The 13,276-nt window shown below is 41.9% G+C and overlaps 1 protein-coding gene across 1 annotated transcript in view; it reads right to left on the bottom strand.

Moving 5' to 3' along the window:
* Positions 1–12,908, bottom strand: part of kiaa1328 (KIAA1328 ortholog) — a 14,220-nt gene extending 1,312 nt beyond the window's left edge. Inside the window, exons 1-10 of the mRNA XM_030768020.1 lie at positions 12,854–12,908; positions 12,191–12,226; positions 11,809–12,044; positions 11,434–11,537; positions 11,138–11,253; positions 6,668–6,792; positions 5,473–5,963; positions 4,591–4,686; positions 4,261–4,373; positions 3,983–4,142 (exon numbers count right to left, since the gene is read on the bottom strand). Of these exons, the coding sequence (XP_030623880.1) occupies positions 3,983–4,142; positions 4,261–4,373; positions 4,591–4,686; positions 5,473–5,963; positions 6,668–6,792; positions 11,138–11,253; positions 11,434–11,537; positions 11,809–12,044; positions 12,191–12,226; positions 12,854–12,908 (1,532 nt within the window). The remainder of the gene's footprint in view (positions 1–3,982; positions 4,143–4,260; positions 4,374–4,590; positions 4,687–5,472; positions 5,964–6,667; positions 6,793–11,137; positions 11,254–11,433; positions 11,538–11,808; positions 12,045–12,190; positions 12,227–12,853) is intronic.
* Between the last annotated feature and the right edge of the window lie 368 nt (positions 12,909–13,276).

Here is a 13,276-nt window from a genome sequence, read left to right as displayed (position 1 = left end):
ATATGGCAGAAATGACAAGGTACAATTATCTAATAATAAAAAGTTTCTAATAAAGTAAAAGTTCACTGAATGATCGACTTTAAACCACTCCAGATTATTCAGAAAATCCGTCTTAATAAAAAACAATGCAGCGAATCAAAATATATCCAAAAGGCATACATACTTTCATCATAAAGGCCAAAACCCAACACAATGCGACCAGCCACAAAAAGCTGTTGTCTGCTCCCAAATAAACTCGAATACAAAGAAAATAAAAACCCACAAAAAAAAAGTTCAAATGAGAATGGACCTCCCTCCAAAATCAACCATTATACCATTGCACACACACACACACACACACTTTAAATTTAAGCAAGGGATCTGACAGACGGGTTAAAGGGTGCATTTACAGGGGATAATACCACACAAAGAAAGAAATTGAAGTCCAGGTGAGTAAATCTGTCTTCTTCATTTGGTCTCCTTTTTCCTGTCAATAGAGTTTAGCAGGGAGCAGTGAGTGGCGATGTGAGAGCAGAGCTAAAGGAGGGGGGGTGGCTGATAGGGTGGGACTTTGGCCAGACTCCCTCTTGAAATGTGAGAATTTGCATTTTTATTTGTTGATTTATTTAACGGACAGGCCTCTCAAACAGCCATCCATCAACAGACGACATAGCCGGTATGAATAATGCATCTCTTACCGGCGGTCACAATCTATAACAAGGCGAGGGGGGCGGGGGGTGGTATAGTTTGGGCAGGAAAGGAGGGGATCTGGGTGAAAGTGCTATGGAGAATGCTAATGTGTTTGGCAGTCATATTTACCAAAGGCATTCATTGCTTTTCATAAGGTTCACTAGCCAGTGACCATGTGACATTAATATCACTTAAGGTAAGGCTTAATCCCTGTCTCTCATCTCACCATACATCCAGAGCATTGGCTCAGGCCTGGGCACACGGGAGAGGAAGACAGGAGGACATGAGCACCCAGAACTTTCCATTTACAGCGGGAAGGGAAGAGGAAAAAAAAAAAAAAAAAAAAAGGAGAGATTCTGGCTGGGGTTTAAGCTATGCTTCAATAAAGCCAAACAAAAGGCTGTTTATCAGCCTCCCCCTTCCTCCTCAAACTCCAGTTATTTTACCACTCTCATTAAAAATGTCCGTCACGCATGAGTGCCACTTTCATTTGCAGCCCAAACAGTAATATAAAAATCCTATAATGGCAAATACAGACAAACCGCATGTCAATTTCCTCTCAATCAATAGCAGGCAAGGAGGTGGAGGGGGTGTTGGTGGACGGGAGAGTGCAGGCATAGGCCAACAACAGGACAACTCTCATTACTCACAGGCTCCATCAAAACAGCATTCAATCATTTACTAAGATACAAATTGCAAATGATTTTTTTTTTGTTGGATTGAACAGAAGGGTCTAGAAAAGACAGCCTGGGAAAAGGCTGGAGTTATTTGAAAACAGGGCATCGCTCGATAGGCTTATCGTTTTGGCAACGATTCTGAATTGAGAACGAGAGGTTGTTGAGTTTCTCCTGTCTGCCTACATAATTCATTGCCCATAAAACTTCTGTAAAACACTGACAACTTTTCGCCTTACTGAGTTACTGTGCTTCTGTCCAGCACCTGTTCCTCTGAATACATTCAATCAAACCCAAATCCTTAGAGAGAGTTTGGTAGCTCTGCTCTGGAAGTGAATCAAAACATTTCTAATGCTACACAGCTAGCAAAACTGCTTAAAAAGTGAACACATTTAATATTGAAGCCCCATCAAACCAAAATAAGTAGAGAGGCGCTTTGACTTCATGATATTAGACGCAATCACTTCAATCACTTCACAAATTACATTCCAGATTTTCACACAGCTAAAATAACTGATGGTTTCCAAAGGTAGATATTTGGCATATTCTTAACATGGCAAATGTTTTGGACACCTAGCTGCCCATAGCAAAGACTGTAGCGATACCACAATTCTGTACCTAGCACTGCAACCTGAGTCTGTCTCTTTGCATGCTGGGGCCTCCTCAACCCTCTTGTCTCTCAAAAAACAAAACCCTTAAAATGACATGCTTCATTGATTTTTCCTCAAATCAAATTCAGTGCTGAATAATGTAACAGCAGCCCCAGGTTGGTGGACTACAATAAAATATTTATTGTCCATACATAAGCTAACTTCTATGTTGCTTGTTAGCCTAAGCAGTGTCCTATCACAGGGGTTTGGGCCCCAGCTGGATTAAAGTGCAGGTAAGATGACCCACAAGGCTGCACTCTCCAGCCTGATTAAAATCCGGCTTTTATAGGAGGGAACGGAATGTTTAAAAAAAAAAAAAAGAAGAAGTCGTCCTTCTGTGCTAAATCAGCTTCTAATTTACATCTAACAAATACTGAGAGCTGCGTTTGATTGAAGTGGGACGCTATTTCCCATTCTTGTGCCAGCCGAGGGACCCTCTGAGACATAAACACTGGCCTCATACATACTGCATATGGATTTTGGAAATATTTCATTACAATGAGAGCAAGAGCGAAGTTAAAATGTTCAAAAAAAAAAAAAAAAAAAAAAGAGTAGGGGATCCAGCAATTCATTACAAAAAGGCATTTTTGTCACAAGTTATCTGCTTTGGTGCACGTATCGTGTCCGCTAACACTGAGGTAAATAAGCAATAATGTCTGTCTATACACACATTTACAAATGTATACCAACTAATGTTAAACCTCCTGGCTAAAGGGTACAGTCCCATAGTGCCTGTAAAAGTTGGCTAATTTATTTTGCTATACTGAACAATGGTTGTGCTTTCAAAGAGAAGAGACAAAGAGAAGGATAAATTAATACTCAATATTCACAACACATTGCATTATAAGAAAAGGGCTATTAGCTCTACAGTCAGCACACTCTACCAGGAATCATAAAACAGGAGGAGCTCTTTACAAATGACTTACAAATAATACGCATTTTTCAGACTAGCGCATGGGAAGCAAGACACACTTGTGCTCTAACTGAGGGAGGGGAGGAAGAAAAAAAAAAAAAAGACATGCTGTCACATTAATTACCTTTCTACGTTAAAGGGAAACGGTAATGAATTTCCTTCCCTTTCTCAGAGAGTGTCTCGCGCTGGCGGTCAGTGATTCATTCTCTGCCTCTCTCCTTCTCATTAATGGTGGGGAGGCTGCGCATTCCCTGCCTGCACTAAAGAACTCTGTTCAATTACACCTGCTGCTGGGCCCTGCTTCCATGCTTAATGGGACTCAGCTTGGCTCCTGTCAGCTACTGCACTAGCCGGCAAAAATCTTCATTTAGCTCATCAAACAGCACAGGCACTGCATTCAGACCAGCCACGCTGCTTCTCTCTCTCTCTCTCTCTCTCTCTCGTGCTTTTTTTTTTTTTCTTTTTTAACTTCTTTTTCTTTTCCATCTTTTCACAAATACATCACAACTAACACCCCCCCCCCCCTCCTCCCCACCATCCCATTAATTTCACATGCATAAAATAAAAAAAAAAAACGCTATCATAGAAGGAGCTTTTCCCAAAACACAATTAATCCACATGCTTGGAGCTCTGCAGAGGGAGAGGACACCCGCTGTGCTCTTCAGCCTGAATGTCTGTCTTCTACCCCTTTCACTTACTCGAAAACTGGCTTGTTAAATTGCATTCATTTGGAAGGGTCCTTTCATTGGATTTTGTTTGAGTGCTGGTTCTGTTGAGCGCCGAGGTTTTTTATGTCAAAACAAATAACAACCTCCTGATTGAGCAACAGAGTGGTCCTAAAATTACCAAACTGACAACAGTGGATAAGAAATCTAAATGCCAGCAAGCCAATGGCAAGCAGATGGACTTTTTAAAAGCATATGCTGGGGAGGACGGGAAAAACAAATTTGCAAAAAAACAAAAAAAAAAACAAAAAAAAAAAAACTGATGTAATATAAAGTCAATACCAATTTAATAGGCACTCTATGTCAGAGGATCAGTGATGTGTCTGAAAAAGGGGGAATAAACCAGCTTACCGTGCCTGTGGAGTCTTGGGAAGATGCAGCGGTGCCACTGGAGAATGGCCCGGCTTTTGGAAGGATGAAGAGACAATAGGGGAGGTGCCCATGTCTTTCTTGGCCATGGCAGAAAGCTCTGTGGACAAGCAGAGACATAACAACAGTGTAGAGACATAATCTGCAATCACCTGAGGACAAGAATCTCACATTTTTTTTTCCAAAATAATTCTCTACCCCCCCACACACTCATAACTCCCTCTCTCCCTCTCTCTGTCGCCATCACACAAAGAGCTTACCATGTGGAGGTACTGGCTGAGCCAGTAGAACGTCCTTACAATTAGGCTGAGAATCACCTCCAGGCTGTTTGAAACTTCCTTCCAGGATCTCTACAGCTTGTCCTGTTTCTTCACTACACAATTACAAAAAAAAAAAGCCTTCCATTAGAAACAATTCCTCTCAAGAACAGCATCACAATCCCATGCAATCCTCTTTCCAAATCTGACGGGTGCATTTACACATGTTTGAATCTTTCTCCATCTATCTGCCCAATTTGCTTTCAATCTGTTTACTAGTAAGGAGGTAGCCTGTGAGGAAATGAAAAGTATCTCAGAATGTGAGTGGTTTACCTCTGTTCTATAATGCCACTGGTCTGAGGAACTTCATTAGGGTGTCCCACTCCATTCAAAGAGTCCTTTAACTCTGCTGTGCCTACATCGTGACACCTACAAGAGATAGCAGCAACATGTCAAAATATTTGGTTTAGGCTTGGCTGTATCACTGCTTAAACTTTATTTACAATTCAGACTGGGTTTGTTTAAGTGCAAGTCAAGTACACCGCTGAGGGAGAAAAAAGGTAGAGCGCTAAGATCTGGCCCCAGGGCAGAGCAACTGCTTTAACTAAGGCAGGACTATAGAGATTGGCCTGTACCTGCTGTTGTCCTCGTATGGCTACAGTCATTGCTCAATGTCTAACTGCGGTCATGGGAGGATAACAGCTGAGTGGCACATATCTGTTGTTGCTGTGCTAGGACTGGACTGGTTGGTTAATACATGAAACTGCACTGTAATTAAGGTAAAATAACCGTAGCGTTACAGTAAGGACAACGGGTGTTGTGACTGGTCCATATCTTTTATGACTGCAGTGAGACTATTGTGATTGGCCCGTATGTGCAGTGGTTTTGCCAGAGCAACAGTGACTAATTAGCGTGAGTTACGTTACCCTATATTGATCCCCACAGGGAAATTCTTCTCTGCGTTTAACCCATCCAAACTCCTTAAGAGCAGTGGGCAGCTGTTCTACAGCACCCAGTGGACAGCTCCAGATCTGGACCAGTGCCTTGGTCAGAGGCTTATTTGCATGTTTTTAACTGCACCCAAAAGAAACCCACGCACACCCAGGGAGAACATGCGCATTCCACACAGAGAAGAGCCATAACCAAGACGCAAACCCAGAACCTCCTTCCTGAGGGGGCGACGGTACTAAATCACCGCATCACCGTGACACCTACCTGCTGAAGTCGAGACGGGTCTGGCGCAGTTGCTGGTTCTGTCTGATCAGACGCTCTTCCTGCTGGGCGAGGCGAGCCTGCAGTCGCTCTCTTTCCAGCTCCAGCTGTTTTTTCTGCAACAAAAGACGTTGCTTCTTCTCCTCCCAGTCGACCCGCCCGGGTGTCGCCTCTGCCCGGCCGGTCGGGTTCACGCCGCCGTTCTCCAGATCCGGGTACCGGCGAAGGTGTTTGGACCCATGGGCAGAATGCTCCCTCTTAGAGCGCCGTCCTGTGGCGGAGTCGCTGCATCCTCCATGGCTGCAGTCCCTGTCACTGCTGGAGGAAGGCGTGGCGCTGGAGCGCTTTTCGGAAAAAGAGTGAGCGCAGCCAACGGGGCCACCCTTTCTGTCACCTCCTCTAAATGTAGGAAGGTCAAGGTAGGAACCATCCAGGGCAGTCCCTTTTCCTCCCTCACACCAGGACCTTGCAAGAGTTCCCTCACTGCTGAGAACCTGCAGAGAAAGAAGAGGTAGGGAAACACAGCCACACATCACCTCTGACCTCATAACAAAGCAACATAACACCAAGCCAGAAGAAAAAGGGTTACCAAGGAGAATCATTGTAGAGATTGAGAATGGATACTCTGCAAGCAAGGGAAATAACCCCAAGGTCAACGAAACAAGAGATAAACATGCAGGGCAAAGGGAAAGTGTCCGCCTTCAGGAGGACACAAGTGGGAGGCTGACTAATTCAAGAGAAGGTCATGGAGCATGCAAACATGCATTACTCAAACCCAAGGTTTCAGAGAGGACAGGCTGATTTTCCAATACCGGAACGAAGCAGAGCAAGTGAACCAGGGCTCCATCTACAGCTCAACCATCTAACTATCACAGTGATTCAAGTATGAAATCCAGTCTCAGTACCGTTAACATTGATAAGCTAATTACATCACCTGTGAACTACATCATAAAATAAACAAAATAAAACGGCAATTTTTTTCTCAGTCATTTCACCCAACGCTACATTAGTAGATAATGCTGTATGTAAAGGAGCCACCATAATGTGAACTCGCAGTGTTTTTAACCGTTGTTTAATTTGTTGTATGCACAGTTAATACTGACTTAAAAAACAGCGTGCATCTCCGAGAATGGTTGGAAAGAACTCGTTAAAAAACCCATTTTGAGCAGGTTGAAATTCTCAGCACTCCAGCACTTACCTTTCTGTGGGAGCAGTCCTGGTTGAGCTGGGCGATAGACTTGTTGAGTTTCTCTTGCTGTTGGGAGAGGTATTGCTGATAGAGTCCCAGTAACTCCTGACACTCCCTGTACTGCTGCTGGAGGCCTGAGGCTACAGTCAAGGGTCAACACGCTGGGAGCAGTCAGAAGACCTGCCCAGCTATTCCCACCAAGGGACAAAACCTTTTCTCTTACTCAGGACAAGCAAGCTCTTTTTTCATAGCGCTCTTCAACTTTCTAAACTCAAACAATGTCAAGCAGTATAGCAGACTCAGTATGTCAAAATGCATGGATAAACATATAAACTAATGAGTTTATATATGAATGAATATATAGATAGATAACAAATGAAGTTAGACTTTTAGCATCCATGTCAGTATGTTCACATCATTTACGAATTCTTTCATTTACTGTTTTATTGATCTCTTTATTCTTTCCTGTCTATAATCTTTTTTTTTTATTATTTAACTGTTTGATTTTTTTTTTTCAATTTACATAATTTTTTCAAAGCTGGGAAAACCACAGGAATTCAGCTCTGTAAAAGCAAAACCAAAGACCTGTCAATCACGCAGTGACCATCAGTAGAAAAGCATCCACAGTGGGGGCTCAAAGTCACTGGAAAATAAACCTGAATTTTTAATCTTACCTCCCCGGCCTAGCATATCGCACAACTATAATATGCTGTACTACAAGAGATCCACATTTGACAATCATTTGAATCAGGGCAAGAATGTCTAAAGTCACATGGAAAATGTCTTCACATCTTTAGTTCAACCAAGAATCTTCCAGAAAGCCATGTTGTACCTAATGCTTTGCAAAACTTGTTTTAAGATAGAAAAATCTCTCTGGGAAGACTGTGATATAATGGTATTCAGAAGTTGTGAAAAGGAATTAAACACACCCATTCAATGCAGAGGTTCTCAATTCCCTCAAAGAGTCAGTCTTGGAGCTAGAGCAGTTTATGAATGGGTTTCAATAGCCATTCCTTGGAGCTGTGTGTCTGTGTGTGAGAACAGTGCGCAGGGAGGAAGAGTTGAGAAAACAAAAGTAGTACTGAGAGAGGATAGAAGTGTTTCTTCAGGGCAAAGGCTTGGCAGACTTTTTCATCCAAGTCTGACTGGGCTGGAATGGGTCTGGAGCCAAGAACCTGCCAGAGGGAGTACCGACCTGGAGCAGAGGTACTGTTATGCAGTATGGGCCTAATAAATGCACAATGTACCTAGCCCTGTGTTTCAAACACATACAACAAAGAACCCCATCCCAACAGCACATATTTTACCACACTACCTCCAAATAACTTTTTACAAGCTCTGTGGTCGAGTTTAGCCAAGTTATCTTCATAAAACCTCTTATAGGGTGTCCCAAGGAAATTAATATTTCAGCAAACTCCAATTTGTCAAAACTTTTATGAAAGATTCAATGTTTAGAAGTCCCATATCCTTGCCGTCCCCACACCAGAAGGTATTAAATCTTCTAACTCTCTAACATCTTTAGACTCACCAGTTCCAAGAAAAAAATTTACGAAGAATAACTTATAAAAAGTACACAACAACAAGCCAATTCCTGTCTATTTTCTGTCGATCCTTTGACACAATAACTTCTGCGCCGGACAATAAACAGCCCTTGTGTTAAAAATGCTAAGCAGTCAGAGGAACCGAACTACATGTAAAATACTAAATCAGACCACATGTCGTTGTGTTCTAACAGAAACGGACGAGCGGTTCTTTGACGTGGACGCGTTCTTTGCCGCTGTTCCTTGGGTAAGGGATGCGATTCCCCCCCACCCCGGTGCTCAAAAACAAGCGCGCTGATAAAGGCACATCATACACACACATCTACCTTTGTGCTGACGAAAAGATTGCGATACTTGGATAGACAGCCCGGGCGTAAACACATACATTAATACATTAACAGGAGGGTACAGAGCAACGAGTAGCGCTTGGTAATCTGAAGTGACTGGAGCGCGACTGATAAGATTCTCTCGCGCGCCGGGGCGCACAGGCACCGCGTTTGGCCGTCGGCCAATCGGAGCTTGCTCCACAGGCCCTACATCAGGAGAGAGAGGAGGAAGCAATGGCTTCTCCTCCCTCGTCCAAAAATACACAAAATCAGAGTCTGCATTCGATATTTCAGACAGGGCCTGTCAACATGATTCACTCCCCTGTCAGCCCATGCAAAAATGAAATAATGAAATCCACCTCAAGGTGGAACAAAATCATGCAGAAGAGAATATTTTAACAGAGCCTGTGCTCTGTGCCAAATAGAGTGTGTGTGAGTGTGAGTGTGTGTGTGTGTGTGTGTGTGGGCTGTGATGGAAATCAACGGGACTGTTTACACATCCAGTGCTTCATTTGAAATAAGTGCAAAATACTCACAAAAAAAAAAAACACTGATGCTTTGCTTATTTATATGTCACTATTTTTCATTTGCCAAAGGAATGCGAATCGTTAAATCCAACTACAAGCATGTCAAGAAACATAACTGCTCATAAACGATGTGTGTATACCAGTCTTGTGTTGAAAAGCGGATCACTTAACCTCATATAGTTCACAAGAAGATTCAAGCATTTCTCCAATTTCACAAATAAGCAAACTAACTAGCAAAGGAAGATTTTACGACTACCATTCGTAGTATTTAAGGATTTAAAAGCTGCCAGCAAAAAAGATGAATGATTTTGATGAATACATTCAATTTATCATGTGTCCTCTATAGTTCTTGATGTACATTCTGTGTGAAGTACAAAGTTTTCAGTGTTCCCTGTAATGAAAACCCAACGCTCAGAGACATGGCACAGAATACCAAAGACTGCCTTGATAAAATTCTAATTTCATTCTGTGCATGAGCCTCCAAATTCTTCCTACGCAAAGAATTTAAGTACTTCTTCCATCTAAAGCAGAGAGAGAGAGATATATTCCCCTGATAATCACGGTCTTGGCAGATAAGATAGGAGTGATTGTTTAAAAGATTATTCTATACAAGTGTCCTTAAATCAGTTTTCCTTTCCCGTCCCCTTAACCTTTACCAACACGTATGAAAAGCCTACATCCCAGCAGTATCTTTAGAACCTAGCCATCTCTACTGGGTACTTTTATATAATTTGTCTTGTACTAAAATCTCTTTTTAATGGAGTTTAGAAGTTTAGTGTAAATGCCAAGACTTAGAGCTAAAGTGCATTTAATTGAGTTGTGCTCTCATAATTTCTGGGCTCCGGAGCCAATTGTACAATTTTGCAGGCAGCGATTGCTCTTCATATTTCAGTGTTTCAGGAAATTGACAGCTCGTCACATTCTCTGACCTGAGTGGAATCGCTAAACGACTGCACACTTGCCAAGTCGAGTAGACTAAGAAATCAGAGGAGCGTTCCAAAAGAACGACAGGCTGGCATGGGGGGGGGGGAATCATCATAGCCCTACAGCCAGGTCATGTGATCTGTACCAATGCATTTAAATTAGTGATGGCTACAGCAAATAAGGGCTAACCGACACATTTCAAAAACAACCTAACACAAAACTAATTCCAAAACAGCATTAGACTCTAGAACTTAAGAAGTCCAAGAGAAAACAACAGGGACTCAAAGCCTCAAATTTCTCTCAGGTCCAAGGCAAAATTCACTTACATAAGAACTATGGTGGAATTTGAGATTAGGATCAATACGGTGTGATATACTGAGGAGCCTGGCTCTTCCCTGATAATAATAATTGTCTTACAGTCTCTGTTCTTAAAACCCCGATGAGACCCCAAAAGGATTTCACAAACACCTTGTGGTCCCCGTTTTGGCTAAGCCAACGACAAAAAATAAAGACTTTGATAGTTTGTCAACACTGCCCCCTGCAGTTCAACATTCAGAATAACCAAAAACCATTTACAGACAAAGAGGATACTATCTATCCAAAACCAGGCTCAAGCCAAACCGGTCCATTGCTGGCTCTGTTTCAAAGTGTTTCCAATAATTTAATTTCAGGCACATTAACACACTGCTTTATGAAAAAGCATTAATTTCATCTCCAGTACAAACAACATCACACAGGAGTTCAGCGAAGAGCTGTACTATATCCAACGCAGTGCCAACATATTTAAATCATTCAAGCTACCCACAATGATTAGTATGGTTGCTGTGGTATGATTAGGAAGGTAGAGCTGATAAACTGCCAAATGAGGAATATGAAACAGGAATAATATAGCACCAAATGCCAGGCATGCATGCCTCAGGTGAAAACACACTGAAATGTGCTGGAGGAGAGAAAAAAAATAAAATATTGGAATTTCCATCCATCTGACTCATCCTCCCATAATCTGGTTCCAATACTTTGTAATTACAGTAATTCAGTCATTGAATCGAATGGTTTTCAGAATTACCGAACTGGAATAGTCCTTCACAATGCTCCCTCATTTGAGTGTCTCCAGTTGATACGTGTGTGTGTGTGTCTGTGTGTGTCTCAGTGGAAGGATACTCTCTCGTTCTTGTATGATGAGCTGGTTCTGTTGTTCTAGCTGTTGGATTTTTCTCTCAAATGTCTCCTGTTCATCCCTGAGTCTTTGTACAGACTCTTCTTTCTCCTCACTCACTCTGAGCAGAGAAGGAAATGGTAGGATCAGGGGCATAGAAGCATCCACACATGTACAGCAAACAAATATGAAATCCAGTGAGCAGAATTAGTTATTATTAACACAGTTAGTGCATTTTAATAAGTACCTAGAAATAACATGTAGTGAGGTTGGTTGGGTTTTTGTTTGTTTGTTTTTTTACCTGGCCAACTCCTGGATAAGATTGGCAATGCGGCGCTTGTCCTCTGGACAGAGGTCCTTTAGGGAGGCCTTGCTTTTAGCCTCAACTTCATACGACAGTGGTTGCTTCAAAAAAAAAAGAAAGAAAGAAAAGAAAAACAGGGCTATATTTTCTCTTTAAAAAAATAAAGTGGTGACACGGCAGCATCAGTTCATCCTCAAATAAACAGTGATTAAATATAAATAAAAATGTATTATTTGTAATACTTCACCTTCACTGTAATCACTAATGAGTTTGACTATGTTGTTAAAGAGCCTAAAAAACACATCTGTCAAAGTGCTGCAGTTTTCCCTTATTTTTAACAGAGTGTGGAGAATGTTAAGAGATTGTTGTTACCTGTAGTGTGGTTAGGGAAGTAAGAGGAGGCTCAGAGGAAAGAGTGGGGCTTCTGGTTTTGGCAACAGATGTAGGAGTTTTCTGTGATTGAGCTGCGTTTCGTACTGATTCCACAGAATGGAGAGACAGTGACTTCTTTCTGACCTTTCCCTCACCGTTAAACACGGCTCTGCCTTTGAGTTTTGTGTCGCCACTGCTGCAAGATCTAAACTTCGGTCCCATTTTTCTGCTCACTCCTGCAAGAGATGAGAGAGCATTACATGCAGCTGACACTTGTGTTTGGCAATAGTAGCCCTCTAAAAACGTATATTATTCTCCAAACAGAAACCGATCCACTGGTGAAACACTTTTTATTCAACACTTTTCAATGTCCGTGTCTCACCTGGAACATACACCGTCGATTGGTCTTCATCTGACGCTGATGCGTGTTAAGCAACATATCGGTCTGTCAGCTGTCTGAGTACAGCAAGCAACAGGATATTATGAAATGTCCATTACAATTGTTCGAACTCAGAGGATTATTCAACGCCGCCTGTTTACCTTAACGTTTGTTTTAATCCGCTGATATCAGCTGGCTAACTTAATTACTAATAGTTGGCTATGCCTTGTTTAACTTTACCCAATATATACTTATTTAACTTTAGCTACACAGACAACGAACTTAGACAGAGTGGCTAATTTCCACCTCAGGTTTGTTAACTTCAAGATACACACCATTTGTTATCCGAGAAAGATTTGTTTTACAAAAGAGAAAGGTTCCGCCAATGAAGCTAACTTTAATCAGTTACGTCAGTGAATATAGACAACAATAACCTAGACTCATTTAATTTTACCAATGAGGTATAAAATAATTAGCAAGCCCATCCTGCGACTTTGGCAAACTCTGCCTCAGCAATTAACCATACTCAGTTGGTCATAAGAGTAACGTTGTTGCTCCCGGTCTCAGCCACAATAGACTACAGCCTGTAGTTGACCAAATTGCTCACGTGCAAAATTACAGAAAAAAAAACTGCTAAACGTCATATATGAAATAATGCAAGGATACTGTCATTAATCCAGAAAATCCCGGGATTGTTTCTATCCCGAGCAACTGTCGCCATAGTGAAACAACCGCCACTTGTACAGGCGTCTTTGAATGACAGTTCCTCCCAACAAGCGATAGTAAGCAACAGTAATAACCAGAAGTGACGTATTCGCGACCATATAGTAAAAGTCTCATCAGCGACGCGACACGATGTTGCCAAGCATTGGGCTGCGAAAAAGGACTTTTGGCGGATTGTTAAACAAAGAAAATCAAGAAGATGAGCTGCTGGTCACACTTCTCGTTTTAAGCAATTAAGTCATCTCAGTCTTCACCTTCACTTCATCTCACAAACTTCACTCCAAATATGCTCGAAAATCCAATTTCCACCTTATTTAACGAATTAAAGTCCTGAATGAGCATTACTGTGTTGGATTAGCCATAACC

Source organism: Chanos chanos, chromosome 3 (genome assembly GCF_902362185.1).
Source record: "Chanos chanos chromosome 3, fChaCha1.1, whole genome shotgun sequence".
In the NCBI taxonomy this organism is placed as follows: Eukaryota; Metazoa; Chordata; class Actinopteri; order Gonorynchiformes; family Chanidae; genus Chanos; species Chanos chanos.
This window is presented reverse-complemented; position numbering and strand designations above follow the sequence as displayed.